The sequence below is a fragment of the Oncorhynchus mykiss genome, chromosome 8 (assembly GCF_057628025.1).
Source record: "Oncorhynchus mykiss isolate SJ-2025 chromosome 8, ASM5762802v1, whole genome shotgun sequence".
Lineage (NCBI taxonomy): Eukaryota > Metazoa > Chordata > Actinopteri > Salmoniformes > Salmonidae > Oncorhynchus > Oncorhynchus mykiss.
In genome coordinates, this window is record NC_143029.1 from 56,696,585 (window position 1) to 56,710,905 (window position 14,321).

A 14,321-nucleotide genomic window follows, 5' to 3' on the forward strand; every position below is an offset into this window, starting at 1 on the left:
CTCTATCTGATGTCACACTGGGTGACTCAGAGCTTTTCTCTCAGGATTTTAGTAATCCTGACAGTCCCCTGCAACAACGAGAGGTATTTTCTCAATTAAAAGAATGCCAAGCGAAACGTCTCTGTGTTACCAACCCACTTGGCATGTGTTACTAAGATAATGGCTGCCATGGTCAGCTCAAAAGACGACTATAATCGAATTAGCTTAATTACTTCATTACAAATGATGTGCCAGACCAGTCGTAAATGGTCGCCTTCAAGAACATTGCTAAACACAGCGTTGGAAGTTATGCGCATTGCGTTGCATTTAAAAAAAAGTGTTTTAAATAGTTATGTGGTTTGAATAAGATTGTAGCCTATCTGTACAAAATCGAGTCGCATTTGTCGTACCGTGAAAACGTGTATCATAAAATGACACTGAAATTTTTGTTTTTCATCCAAACTAGGCCGAATTGATAAGATAAATATTCTTAATTAACCTACTCCTAACTGATCTTATTAAACACTTTTAAATTTATAGCACATGCCTTAATGTGGGGTAAATTTAGCCATTTTTTTTTAACATTCAGCATAACTCCGTCAAGGGAATATGGGGTGTTTCTTAAAATGCTAACTACTGTGCTGCGAACTACGCAAATTGGAGCACGGGAGGGTCAGAGTCCAAATCAAATTATGCGAAACGGAGCAAGGAGGGCACTTCTCGGATGTGTACTCCGTTTGCCTGTTAAACTATCTGGTTAGCTACATTATTACGCTTCACATATAGCTAGCTGAAGGTTGTGAAGTAAAACGGTTGTTTTGTGTATATCTTGATTCATCTCTTTCCATTGTTGTCCTGGCTGGAAGACGGTTCAGGGAATGGGTAAATCCATAGTACGTCAATAGGGCTATCACGAATAATTGATACTATAGCTATCAGCGAAAAATGTACATCTACCTTGCATAACATTAGTTTAAGGTCATTTTGCCTGTTTTACTAGCTGGCTGGCTAGATAATGATAAATAAAGATAGATAGATAAATATGTTAGATTATTACAATTCACATATCTAGCTGATAATTATGAAGTAAAACGTTTTCTTTGTGCATATCTTGTTTTGTCTATTGTTGCCATTGTCCTGGCTGGGAGAAAGTTCAGTGGAAGCGTGAGGTAATACAGTACGTGGAGTCCGAGTGCTTCTCAAATGTATTGCTTTATACATTCTCCACACTCTCGTCCTCACAAGAACGTACTCAAGATAACGTGGTCGGAGCATGAAAATGTGGAGCATGGCAGTATGCGGATTGAGAAACACCCATGGTGTCATTTCTAACAAAGATATCAACATATATTTCAAACCTTACAGTTTTGAAAACATAGTTTGTCCTCTTGGTATAACATAACTTGAATTGACCATGGGGACAGGGTAAATTAAGCCACCTACACATTTCTGTACTGAATGAAATATTACCACATCATTATTTTTTAAAACACGTCTATCTTTATATACCGAGTAAAAAAACATGAGCTGGCACACACCCAGAGGAAAGTATTTTATGCAGAGGTGATGACTAACAGCGAATAACCTACAAGCTATAAAAAGAAGGCACAGTAATGTCGAAACGTTGGTGATTTACCCAATAAATTACTAGGAGTTTATGTATAGAGTGTGTGACTCTCTTTATTTTTTACTTTGATAGCTTATATCTTTATTTCCAAAACACAATTCAACACAATCACAATCGCTTTATTGTCTTTCAATCATTTTAAGCATATTTTAACACAGGCTTAACATCTAACAAACAATTTGTACTTTTTTAAACACTTTTAACATTTGCCAGGTCCAGTTCTTACCTCATATAATGCCTTGCATCATTCCTGGGGAAAAAAACACTTACATTTGTTCAACTTGCCATTAATTGCCGTCTTAATTTACCCCATGGCCATTGGCTCAATTTACTCCAAGGCAAACATGTTTACTATACTAGCCCGCACAGCTACATGGCTGCACTTTCATGCTAGGTTTAGGACCTCATATTGAATGTTATAGAGACCCCAACTGATGCACAGAACCATCTTTAAATGATCTACTTTGGTTTAGATGCAAGCATCATGAAACCTCTAACACAATAAATTAATTGAATTTGTTGATAATCAGTTTTTTGGACCTAATTTGTTTACCACTTTTTTCCATGTAGTTTCTTCCTTCACATACTCCATGAAATGATAACCTATTCATAAATATTTGGTCAAATTATACATTTTGTGTATGGTTTCAAAGGTGGTTCAATTTACCCCTATGGCTCAATTTACCCAACTCTCCCATATGTATAATCTCGTCCCCAGCCTGTTCTCTTGAGTCTAGGCTGGGTTTAATTGATGTATGGCTCGTTTCGAATGCGCAGTTTGCGCAGATCAGCTGTGGTGGGAGGGAGTTTCCAATTCTTGTAAAAAAAATAAGAAGAAAGCTATTAAGTAATCGGATTAAAGGGATTCTGGTTCAAATAGGAGGCCTGGACAGCAGTCATGCATTCCGTCGCAAGTGAACAGCGATATCGGATCTCCTTTGCCCATTTCACCAGGAAGTAAGGAAACTAGAAACACAGCCAATATGCCAGTTGATCTGAATGGGTATTGGAAAATGATCTCAAATGACAACTTCGAGGAGTACTTAAAGGCCCTCGGTGAGTTGTTACAGCATTTTTGGGGGATGATTCGTTTAAGGGGGACTCCAAACTTCAGTCAAATGGATGATGCGCAAGGATATTGCTGCTCCATACGTCGAGTTCCGTTGCATCAGGACCACTGCGCCCTGCGGTCAATATTGAGCTCTAGGCATTAATATACCTAGCTAACGTTATGGAATTTAGTATAGTTCAAAAGTGTGTTTATTTGAGCACGGGTGTAGATACTGACATATTGCTTATCATCTAAAATAATGGTTTTGAAAGTGCTGCATATTTACAAAGTATCCCAAAAATAGCGACATTGCTGGTATTAGATCCGGTTATGGCCTCTACAGAAACAGGGGTCATGAAAGTGATGTTAGGCTATAGATGACTGTAGCCTTCCTGCTCCTCAGTGTTAATCTCTCTCTCTCTCTCTCTCTCTCTCTACTCTCTCTCTCTTCCCTTTTTTGGGGAACCATCACACAGATGTAAATGTTGCAATTAGGAAAATTGCCACCTTGTTGAAGCCTGACAAAGACATCAATCAAGATGGTGACCACATAGTCATCAAGACCCTCAGTACCTTTAAGAACTACAACATGGATTTCCATGTTGGCAAGGAGTTTGAAGAGGATCTGTCAGGGGTGGATGACAGAAAATGCATGGTGAGTTGACAAAAACATTTCCATCACACATTCTGTTGTTGTTTTTCAAAAGGCTATCAAAAACGTAGTTCTGGAGACTAGAGATACGGAACAAGGATTCATTTTGCTGTTTCAGTAGTGGTTTGTCATATTCCCTCTGGTGTGAGATCCCAAATGGCAGTCCTTATGTGTGCTCATCAATATTTGATTGAGGTACCACTGCGAACACAAGGGGCCTTGAGTTGAGGCTAAGGGGGAAGCAGTAGATTGCTGCATTAGAGAAGACACCGGGGTCCTTGAAAACATATAAGGGCTTTTCACACTACTGAGCCGAACAGAGCAGAGCCAAACCTAGCTGCACTGAGCTGGCCTAGTTGGGCATCCACCGTAGTTGCTGGAACTGCTGAGAAGGACAATGTGAAAACTAATAGATGTTTAGTCAGGAGATCTGAGAAAAACTTGTATAATACTATTTTTCTTCTGATAAGATTTTCTTTTCCTGGGACCTGATTAGGATCTGCATATTTTTCTCCCCCCCCAAAAAGATCAGCCCTTGTAAGCCTGTAGGCTGATTTCTTTCCAAGCTCATAAACCATTACCTTGTGAGCGGCTGCAAGTACCATCAGGGAATGAAAGTCCGTTATTGGCCACTGGGCCAACTATATTCTGTATTGTTGTAACTTACCATTTGTGAGACTTTGCTATACCTATAACTTTACGACACCTTTATGACTATTTATACAGTTGAATCCTAACTTGTTTATGTAATGAAAGAGCTGGTGTGTATAATATATGGGAATTATTGAATATATACTGCATAGTCATTATTACTTAAAGGAAAACTGGACCCAAAAACTATATTTTGGTATTTGTTTCATTAGTCCATTGTTGACAGTCCCAAAAAGTTTTCAAGATATGTAACTCAAAATACAGCGGGTGAATTCAAGTCAAACCACCTAGCCTCCATCTCCCATCGAATCGTGGTATCTAAAGGGTTTCATTCCTATGCTGTGAGCTCTGAGCTACAGAGCTGTCTGTCCTCAGAAGACCCCTTCCAGAGCAAAGGGTGAGGGAACAGACTCCTAAGCCAAAAAGGACACTGAAATCGGGAGGACGCTCAGAGAGGTGCGCCGGAGTAGTGCGTTATCGAACAGCTGAAGGCCTAGTTTTCCCATGGTGCCCCAGGTTAATGAGTTAATAATTGCTTGATTCAGTTAATCACGCAATTAGAAACTTTAGTCATTCGATGAACAACAGTCATCACATTAACTAATGCAACGTCACGACACATGCGTATGTTTGTAAGTCTGTAAGTTGTTATATATTCCTGCACACTACTGTGTGTGTGTGTGTGTGTGTGTGTGTGTGTGTGTGTGTGTAGGTCATGCTCCTAATTGCTAATTGACAGTAGAATGCATAATGTTGTCTGTCCTCTCTCTCTGTAGACCATTATCTCATGGGAGGGGACAATCTGGTGTGTGTGTGTGTGTGTGTGTGTGTGTGTGTAGACCACTATCTCATGGGAGGGAGACAATCTGGTGTGTGTGCAGAAGGGAGAGAAAGAAGGAAGAGGCTGGACCCATTGGGTGGAGGGGGATGAGCTTCATCTGGTAAGAGAACACATTCATTCATGGCGTTTGAATGCAAGTCTTCTTCCTCAGTTCCTGATTTCACTTTTTGTCACAACAGATCTCAGATCAGATGAACATGTAAGACAATAAATAGCACAGACGAAAAACATTTATTCAAAGCTTTTGTGAAAATACAGCTGGTTTCTGGCTTTGGTAACCTCACAAACAAGATTTTAACTAAGTGTGGACCACCAGGGCAAATACTCCATGACAAAATTCCTGCACTTTGTGGATAGAATTGGAGTTTAGGGACCCTCAATAAAATAGTATCTTTGTAGTGCACCTCTAGTGTACCCATACATAAACATTAGTAAATCTACTGACCTCGACAATGACCACCGTATGACCACTTTCATTACCTTGTCATTACGGATTTTCATTGCTATGATTATTGTCATCATAGCTGAGTAAAAGGCATCTGACTGCCAAATTATTTAGTCAAAGTGATTCTAACAGATGTTCGCAATTACTAGCCATGAAATTATTCATTAGCAGAGTGGCTCCCTGGAGTCACTAAGCCCAGGAACACTGAACAGCAGCTGCCTCTGCTGGTTAAAAATATAACTGCAAGTACATGTGCTTTGCCTTTGGTTTTCTCCATAGAGGAGATTGATTACTGTGAACATTTTTGACATCTTCACAGCTGTTTACCTCAATTAATGATGATAGGGTGGTATACAAAAACAAATAAATAATGGGATTTATTAAAAATCCTGTTTAATCTCTCGATGGAACATAATTTGACCTTCTGTTCACTCTGCAGGAGCTGAGAGCTTGTGGAGCTGTGTGCAAGCAGGTCTTCAAGAAAACCTAAACCAGCACTGGAATTACAGAATGGCGCCCCCTACCTGAGCGCTTAAGAGAGACACAGACACAAACCAACCCTGTGACAAAGAACCCTCTAATACACTCATCCATCCATCCACCCATCCACCCATCCATCCACCCACCCACCCACCCATCCAACCATCCATCCTTCTATCCTTCATTCCATCAATCCTTTCACATTTCTTTCTGTCGATCACTTGTACTGTAACTCTGTCTCAGGGTGAGAGCCCCTTTGATTGACATGTTATAGATGTGTGGATACATTAACACTGAAGTACGTGTAGTAGGCTTTGTGATTAGTGCCTCAATCTCTAATGGTGTCCTGAGTTTACAACTGGGGGTGAACTTGACCAGTAGGAAGGAGGGTTTTAGTAGAGTGAAAAAGAAAATGAGGGTGAGAGAGGTAAAGAATGAAAATGAAATGGAGAGGCAGCAGAAGATGTGACAAATAGCTACCAGGCCTGTGCAGCTGAGACATCATCGCCGTCTTAGTAGAAAACTTAGTAGAAAACTTAGTAGAAAACAAGTACTAACGTGTTCAGGAAATAACAGCAGACTTTGTCTGTGTTTTTCCTCAATTCATTTGGGAGTGTCCCCTTGATAGGAAAAAATCACTCAATAAATGAATCTCAACAATGTGGTCTATCTGTGAGAGTTTTTGTCTTTAAAAGTGAGAAAGCAAACAGAAATGCTTGTCTCGCATGTGTTTCTTTCACCAATGTAAAATCAACTAATATTTGGGCCATGAGAGAAGCAGCAAAATTCATTCAAACACAATCATTTTTTAAATATAAAAAAATCTGTAAGTAAAGAATACAAATAAATACAAAAAGATGCTGTGATCATGTAACCAGGAAAACAATAAAATACAAGAAATAATTGATTTACAATATGTGACGACCCTCCCACTCTGTCTGCCGGAATTCTTTCTCGTTGCTCTTGTTTTCCTTAATAGGATGTCGGTGGGCGGAGCCGGGAGGGTCATCATTGAAATGGGCCACACCTGGGCTCGGGTGTCCCGGGATAAATGCACCACTTCCCCATTCATTGAGGAGACTCTCTCCATGCAGACACTGATAGATTTTTTTTTTGTATGGCCGTTTTGTTTGTTTACTTTGGCACTGTTCAGCACCCCTCATTATCACATTTATGCATGAGGACACCCGCTTACATTACTGCCTACACACACCATTGTTAATTGTATTTAGTTTACTTAAGCTAATAAATATATTCCTTATCGCCATGTTTTCTCACTTTGTTGTGAACTTCGAGCCGGGTTTGTGACAAGTGGGGGCTCGTCTGTGATCATGAGGTTGGTTCCTAGACATTTTAGCGCATAGCACTTTGTTGCATTATGGAGGACTAATACTAGTGCCGTTGGGCTTACTAGTATGTGTCGTGTTTGGGGGGGGGGGGTTAATGTTTGAGAACTCTGTAGGTGCTTCATAACTTTTGTTGCAGCTTTTGAGTTGTATTGTTTGGTAGGCCCAGTGTTCGTTGCCTTTGTTTGGTATACTTTGGCTACTGTGGTGGATAGTTTGTGTGCTGTGTTGGAGAGAGTACATTGGTTTGTTTCCAGGCCCCTGCCCAGGCTGGAAACTCTTGCTCTACTCACTTTTGGGACATTGGTCTGAGATGAGTACAATTGGATGTGTACCTCAGTGGGCATTTTGGATAGGGTAGTGACACTTGCTACCTGGAGCTATAGCCTTTCTTTTTTCCCTATTAGGCTTAGTGACGTGTTTCACTTTGGAATATGTTGGGCATGGTTATTTCTGTGGCATCTATGGACTGCGCGGTTGTCTTGGGGGCACATCTGTGGCTTGGGAATCTGCCAGCATATTGTTTTTTTTTCTTCCCCTTGCCAGCTGGGAACAGTAATTACCCACTGCAAATCCGCATGATGACTGGGGTTGAGTTATTGTAGGTTTTGGGGAAGCTCCATATAGCTCATCTCTTCTGTGGTGCCCAGTGTGATTTGCCATTTCTCTGGTCTGGTGTGCTCAGCAGAGGAGAAGAGGAAGAATTTGTGTATTTACTTGTGACTATGGCGTCTTGAGTCAAAGTTAATTTGCTTTTCATCAGAGGAACTGTTAGAATTATGTACTAAACAGCTGTTGAAGATCGCTGAACACTACAAGGTTGAAATTAGTGATAAACGTCAAATTCTGTTTGGTTGATATTGAAAGCCAATCTGATGGAGTGGTGTTCTTGAAATTAGCAGTGGGTCAGCCTCTGCCGAGGACTCGCGGTCTCCCTGTCTCGTTACAATGGCTGCTCCATGTGAACAGCAGAAATGACTGTCTGTTACAGCTAGAGCATGATCGTGTAAAGTATGACAAAGAACTGGCATTTACACAGGACTTGGAGCGTGTTAAAATCAAGAGCAGCTAGAGTTGGTTAGGGAAGGAAAGCTCTCAGGGGAGAGTTTGCTCTGGGAAGGTGACCCAGATTTACCTAGGGGTCACTCTTTCGGTCATACCCCGGACACATTTGTTATTGTTGGGAACTTACGGTTGTTGCCAAAATTTAATGAGGACCCTGGGACATTATTTTCCTTGGTGCTGGTTGCTGACACGCTCTCTCGCGCACCCTGTTTCTAAATGTCCACGTGACTGACCTGTCTTGTTTGGTATTGTCCTGTTCTATCACTCCTGTTCGTTCCCTTCTGGTCTTGTTTTTGTCTTTTCAATTAAAGTTTGCTTCCTGTGTGCAAAGGTTGCTGAGGTCTGGGGAGAACGAAGTTGGCTGGGGCAAGTGGAAGTGTGAACATGTACTCCCAGTATCAATTTGGGATGTTGGGTCAAATTTGTTTGACTGGTATGGTGTTTCTTGTTGAGCCCTAGTTTTATGGGGGGGGGGGACCCTCCCACTCTGCCGATTCTTTGCTCTTGTTTTCCTTATTAGGATGTCGGTTGGCGGCACCAGGAAGGTCGTCATTGAAATAGGACACACCTGGACTCGGGTGTGTGCCAGGATAAATACCTCTTCCCCATTCATTGAGGAGACTCTCTCCAGAGATTTTGGTTGTGGCATTATTGTGGCTGTTTACATTTTTGGCACCTTTCAACACCTTATCACATCTATGCACACAACCACTCACTTATGCTACTGACTACACGCACACCATTGTTAATTGTGTTTAGTTTACATGAGTTAATAAATATATTATGTTATTCCGTATCCATGTTGTGACAAATAAGTGACTCATTATTTACCATTTATTTCTATTGGGCAAAAAATCTGCAACACAACCAAAACAAACAGCAAACGCATCCAAGATTGATTTATTCATTGCTACTAGTGTAAAGAACATCACGCTCAGTGACGTCAACTTAGCTATTATGTTGCTAGATTTAGCAACTTTTCAGACTACCCTGCACCCTTTTTTCCCCAAACAGCACCTACCAACAAATGTAGCTACTTTTAAAATGTATTTGGAACTTTTAGCAACTTTTGAAGTGACTCAAACGCTAAAATGCACGCATTGTCCCTCTAAATGAGACAAAGGATTTTTTTTTTGTCAGTCACAACACACGTGCCTGGCTGCAAAAGTGCATTGAGTGACGTCAGCAGAGTGCACAGGCAGCAATTTCAGTAAATTGCACATTGTTGGCTGCAGCAGTAGTACGGGTTCCACGAGCCAACCCCAATGAATACAGTTGGTTACGAATGCTTGATCTTGAACAGAACTTCAATCAAAATTGTACAGCCAGGAGTCGGTACCTGAATAAATGTCAAATATTTTTTGGCCGAGATGGCCGTCAATTTGAGTAACGTTATTGTGTATTCAACGTAATGACAGTGTTACAACGTCATCTGGCACTGGTCATGCTGCTTACCACTTCCTTCCTCACGTGATCGCCATCCCTCGAGCGTTTTAGCCGATTGCACCACCTCAAAAGCTAGCTAATGAGAAGGTGCAAGTGGCATTTCAGGATTAGGAGTAAATGTCACACATCCCCTACATTCCCCCCTCAAATTTACTCAGTCAAGAGCGTGCATAGCTGTCATCAAGGCGAAGGGTGGCTACATTGAAGAATCTCAAATATAAAATATATTTTGATTTAATACTTTTTTGGTTACATGATTTCATGTCTTCAGTTTTGATGTCCTCACTATTATTCTGTAATGTAGAAAATATTAAAAACAAAGAAACCCATGGATGAGTAGGTGTGTCCAAACTTTTGACATAAAAATAATCCCCATCAAAATCCGCCAGTTTATGTTATTTAGATTGACACTCAGTAACGTTAATAGACTCGTAAGGGTTTGTCCAATAGCAGTCATGTAGGCTATTGTTATCCTCATCACAAACTGCTAAAGTGGTGGACTCGTTATCAATAGTGGTTTTTAACCGTGGTTCCGAGCACACCTCTTATCGTGCTTTTATGTTGAGGATTGAAAACGCATGTTTATTATAACGCATAAACTCTAAAACATTATAGGCCTGCATGTAAGTGTAACCTACATAAGAATACACTAATGACAGCCAAGTGTCCTCATTCCTCATTGTATTTTCCATCTGCAATACTGCCATCTGCAGGATGATAACGTGAATGCAAACAATTTCTACTGTTCACTTTGGATCATCCTCCTTGGGTGAAATAGCACAGTATGTGACGAATGATTATGAAAATCTATATAAAACGTCGGCCTACATTTAGGTTTTACACATCCATGTAATATAGCCTATGCAATGTGATTATTAGGCAATAGAAGTGTGTGTGTGCAAGGCTGAAATTCAATTCCTTTCTCATTTCAAGCTGTTGGCAGTAGACTACGTCCCTTTTCAACACACTAACACAATGCGCTACATGTGAATCAACATTTCAAAGGAGGGGGGGGGGGGGGGGGGGGGGGGGGGGGGGGGCCTTGCCACAATCTGTGACAATTACATGAACTAGGCACTTTACACAGAGAGCAATTTGACCGGTCAGTCAAATACACGTGATAACATAGTTCAAGGTTTCCCAACTGGTGGTCCGCGTCCGAAGTTTTCTGAGCACAAAAAAAAATAGGTTATTTAAAAAAAAATTTTTTATGGTTGGACATAAAAAAAAGACTGTAAAAGCACCAGCATATCAGGTCCAAGAGATTTTTAAAATCTGTTCCAAAGTATTCCCACGCATAATAAAGAGATATGTGATCATATCTAATGTAAGTAAGGTTTGAAATTATGTTTTAGTCATACATATCTGTTTGGGCTTCTTGCTGTTCATTTTTCAGTCTACAATTCTTTTGTAATTATGTTCTGGCCCCCTTACTATCCTCTCAGGAAAAAATGGACCTGTGGCTGAATCTAGTTGATGATCCCTGGCCTAGTTGCTTTGATGATCAGAAAGTGCAGTGGGACAGGTATGTTAATTAGGACTACATCTACAATTTTAATTGGCTGAAAAAGCTGTGCCAATATGTAATCACTTCATCTGATGGGATCAGCTACAATTTACAGTATGTGCAAGTAAATCAAACATTTTAATTGGCTGATACGCATTTTGTACGTGAGAACCTGTTTAACTTTAAATGCTTGCTTATGTTCACAAGTATGTCCCCCTTCTGTTTTCTATTAGCAGATACTGGATTTGCACATGTTGAACTTACTCAACCTGCATGCTCAAAGTGTGTGTGTGTGTGTGTGTGTGTTTGTGTGTGTGTGTGAATTGGCACTACTTACTGTATCTCCCGATAGGCCTCTTCTATGACCGCTCTTCCCATCCCATCACCCCTCCTGTCCCCCCTACAGCCATAGCACTCAACTACTTTATCAATAGTACTCTGCCCTCTGCCTTGGCTGTTATATAAAGAGGCTGGGACACCGTGTACCTTCCCATTCTGATTCAGCCCAAAGTTCACCAGCCCACAGAACCAACATGCCTGTAGACTTCAATGGCAAATGGGAGTTGGAGAGCAGTGAGAACTTTGAGGATTACATGAAAGCACTGAGTAAGATCTTTCTTCATTATCTCTATGGATTACCACGATGGAATATATCATGTTTTTCCATCCATCTGTAGAGAAGGATGAGAAGAAAAGGGGATGCACAAGTGCCTGTGCAGTGTGCACTACCACTGCCAATATATTGTAACTGTATAATGTGCAGGTCTATTGTACATTAGATTTAGACAGTACTTTTCAGCAGTGTTAACTGAGAGATTCACATGGGGACCACCGTATTCTGAGGTGCAATATGTAACATGTATAGTGGTGCAACATTGCATGCCGGTATTCTGCTTTGATTGTATATTTTGCATAGAGCTAAAAGGCTCTTGTCCTTTTAGACAGCTTTGATGTTATAAACATGGGTATTATTTCCAGTTACATCTCTATTACTCAAATGTTACGTGTGATTTGATCCTTACAACTTTTTTCAAGCTTTTACATATTTTACTTCTTTTTTTTTTACCACAGACATTGACTTTGCCACACGCAAAATCGCAGTGCAGCTGGCCCAGACCAAAGTGATCACCCAGGATGAAGACAAGTTTGAAGTCAAGACGCTGAGCACCTTCAGGAACTATGAGCTGATGTTCACTGTGGGGGTGGAGTTTGTGGAGCACACCAAAGGACTGGACAACAGGGTGGTCAAGGTTGGACACGTGGGCTGTGTTCGAATACTGTTACAACGCATCCTTCTTGCTCTCTTTTTGGGATGTACATGTAATCACTGCTGATCGCACGTGATTAACTAGGTGTAAGCAATGATTTATTACAATAAAAAGTCCAGTCACATGAACGATTACTTCAAATAAGGAAGAAAAGAAGGATGTAGCTTTAAACTATTTGAACAGATCGGTCCATCTCTTCCTCATCTTCCTCCTCCGTTTGATATTTTTCTACTTTACCGTTTGCTTGTTTTTTTCTGTCCTTAGATCTTGGATAATAGCATTTTCACTTTTGTGTCACAAATGTGGTTTCCTTTATACATTGACAATTCATATCAATTTTGACTGTACCTTAACAGGCTCTTGTGGTGAGGGAGGGGGACAAACTAGTGTGTACCCAGAAGGGGGAAAAGGACAAACGTGGGTGGAAGCACTGGATCGAAGGAGACAAACTGTACCTGGTGGGTTAACATTATTTACTTAATTGATCATGTTGGTGATACGCTATAGTGTCGTTATAAAGAAATAGCAGTGTAGTATCTCCATCCTTAACATTGCAGGTAGAAATATGAATGTGGGCCTGAAATGAGTCCTTACTTTGCAAGACAGAGAACATGTTTGTGCTGCACATCAGACAGTCCTATACTTCTAATGTATCTCAATGTTCTTTAAACGTTGCACCTTCCTCATGAGCTGATGAACAGCATAGAGATATCGCCACCTGCAGATTATAAATGTGAAACTTATTTTACAGACAGGAGATTGCCATTCCTAGGTAGCATCAAAGACGGCGGATTATAAAAATGACCCAAAAAGGCCTTTTAACAAGAAACTCTTTTTGGTTTTTTTGTTTACAGTTCCAGTCTACTTAAGGGGTGGCTCCTCCATACGCACCAATGCGATAGCAGTTCTACTTAGTTCATTCTCCATGCTACCAACCAGAAAAAAAGGAGCCTATGAAATGTCTCACTTTCTCTATCATCTCTGGTAGCATATCAATGGTCCTTTCCTTAATTTGCACTGATCGACCAGGACTAACCTGTTTCTTCAAAGGGAATGAGATAAGGCGAGGAATATGGCACCCCAAGCTCCTAATCCCAAACTTGATATCTGACATCAGACTGAGATCTGACCTCAGATTTGTTCTCTCTGAATTCACAGGAACTGACGTGTGAGGACAAAGTCTGCAGGCAGGTGTTCAAGAGAAAAGAATAGAAAGACAATATGTGGATATCAGTTGCTGGATTCATCCACTTTTCATACCTTGTGTCAATATAGTAAACTCCTGCTGTTACCATTTAAACTTGTCATACGGTTTCAAACTCACAAGCAAACCTGAATAAAGCATTGTATATTGTTCACTCTTCTAAGCCTATTGGTACTATATTTTATTTTTTGTTGGGCAAATCTTCCTTAACTAATACGTTGTTTGTCTTTTCATACAAATGAAATAGTCATATGTTAGCCTATGACTTCTCAACGTTGACCATGGGAACCCATGTTATTGCTCAATTTCCCTCTGGCTGATCATTGTTTAGCCACTCAGTTGTATAGCCCAGTGTTTCTCAACCCTGGTTCATTGACCGGTGCCAGTCCGTGCGATGTGGCTTTCCTGTCGCTGAGATAGTTAACTTACACTAATGGAGTCAGTTTTACAGTGCTATTTTAATGTGAGTGTCCTCCATGGAGGAAAACCATAACTTGCTGGTCCCTGACACAAGAGGGACCATAGTTTGCTGGTCCCAGCTGGCATAAAATAACTTTGAGAAACGACTACCTCATCAATGACAATCCGCCTATGGCCATTAGGTGATGATACACAGAGACGCCTCCCAAACCATATAGGAACATAAACCGGTAGGTAGTAGGCCCTGGACTGCACCAGCTTTACAAAGATTAATTAACAATTTGGGCCACCATAGTGATTCATTTTGCCCTGAAAATAACACTGTCTGAACATGCTTGT

At 40.7% G+C, this 14,321-nt stretch overlaps 2 protein-coding genes across 5 annotated transcripts; both read left to right on the plus strand.

Moving 5' to 3' along the window:
- Positions 1 to 2,368: 2,368 nt before the first annotated feature.
- On the plus strand, positions 2,369 to 6,386 carry LOC110530145 (retinol-binding protein 1). The gene is made up of 4 exons (XM_021612993.3): positions 2,369 to 2,662; positions 3,134 to 3,312; positions 4,800 to 4,901; positions 5,686 to 6,386. The coding sequence occupies exons 1-4, from the start codon at positions 2,590 to 2,592 to the stop codon at positions 5,734 to 5,736; spliced, it is 405 nt and encodes a 134-aa protein (XP_021468668.1). The 5' UTR covers positions 2,369 to 2,589; the 3' UTR covers positions 5,737 to 6,386.
- Positions 6,387 to 11,480: 5,094 nt separating this feature from the next.
- On the plus strand, positions 11,481 to 13,725 carry LOC110530147 (retinol-binding protein 2). Of its 4 annotated transcripts, none has more exons than XM_021612997.3 (4): positions 11,481 to 11,696; positions 12,162 to 12,340; positions 12,715 to 12,816; positions 13,517 to 13,725. In XM_021612997.3, the coding sequence occupies exons 1-4, from the start codon at positions 11,624 to 11,626 to the stop codon at positions 13,568 to 13,570; spliced, it is 408 nt and encodes a 135-aa protein (XP_021468672.2). In that variant the 5' UTR covers positions 11,481 to 11,623; the 3' UTR covers positions 13,571 to 13,725. The 4 variants fall into 4 exon arrangements, 2 of the variants coding, with proteins under 2 accessions (XP_021468672.2, XP_036841597.2); XR_016482468.1 differs by having other exon boundaries at positions 11,552 to 11,696; positions 12,162 to 12,444; positions 13,213 to 13,725; XR_002474485.3 differs by having other exon boundaries at positions 11,552 to 11,696; positions 12,162 to 12,444.
- The last annotated feature ends 596 nt before the right edge of the window (positions 13,726 to 14,321 follow it).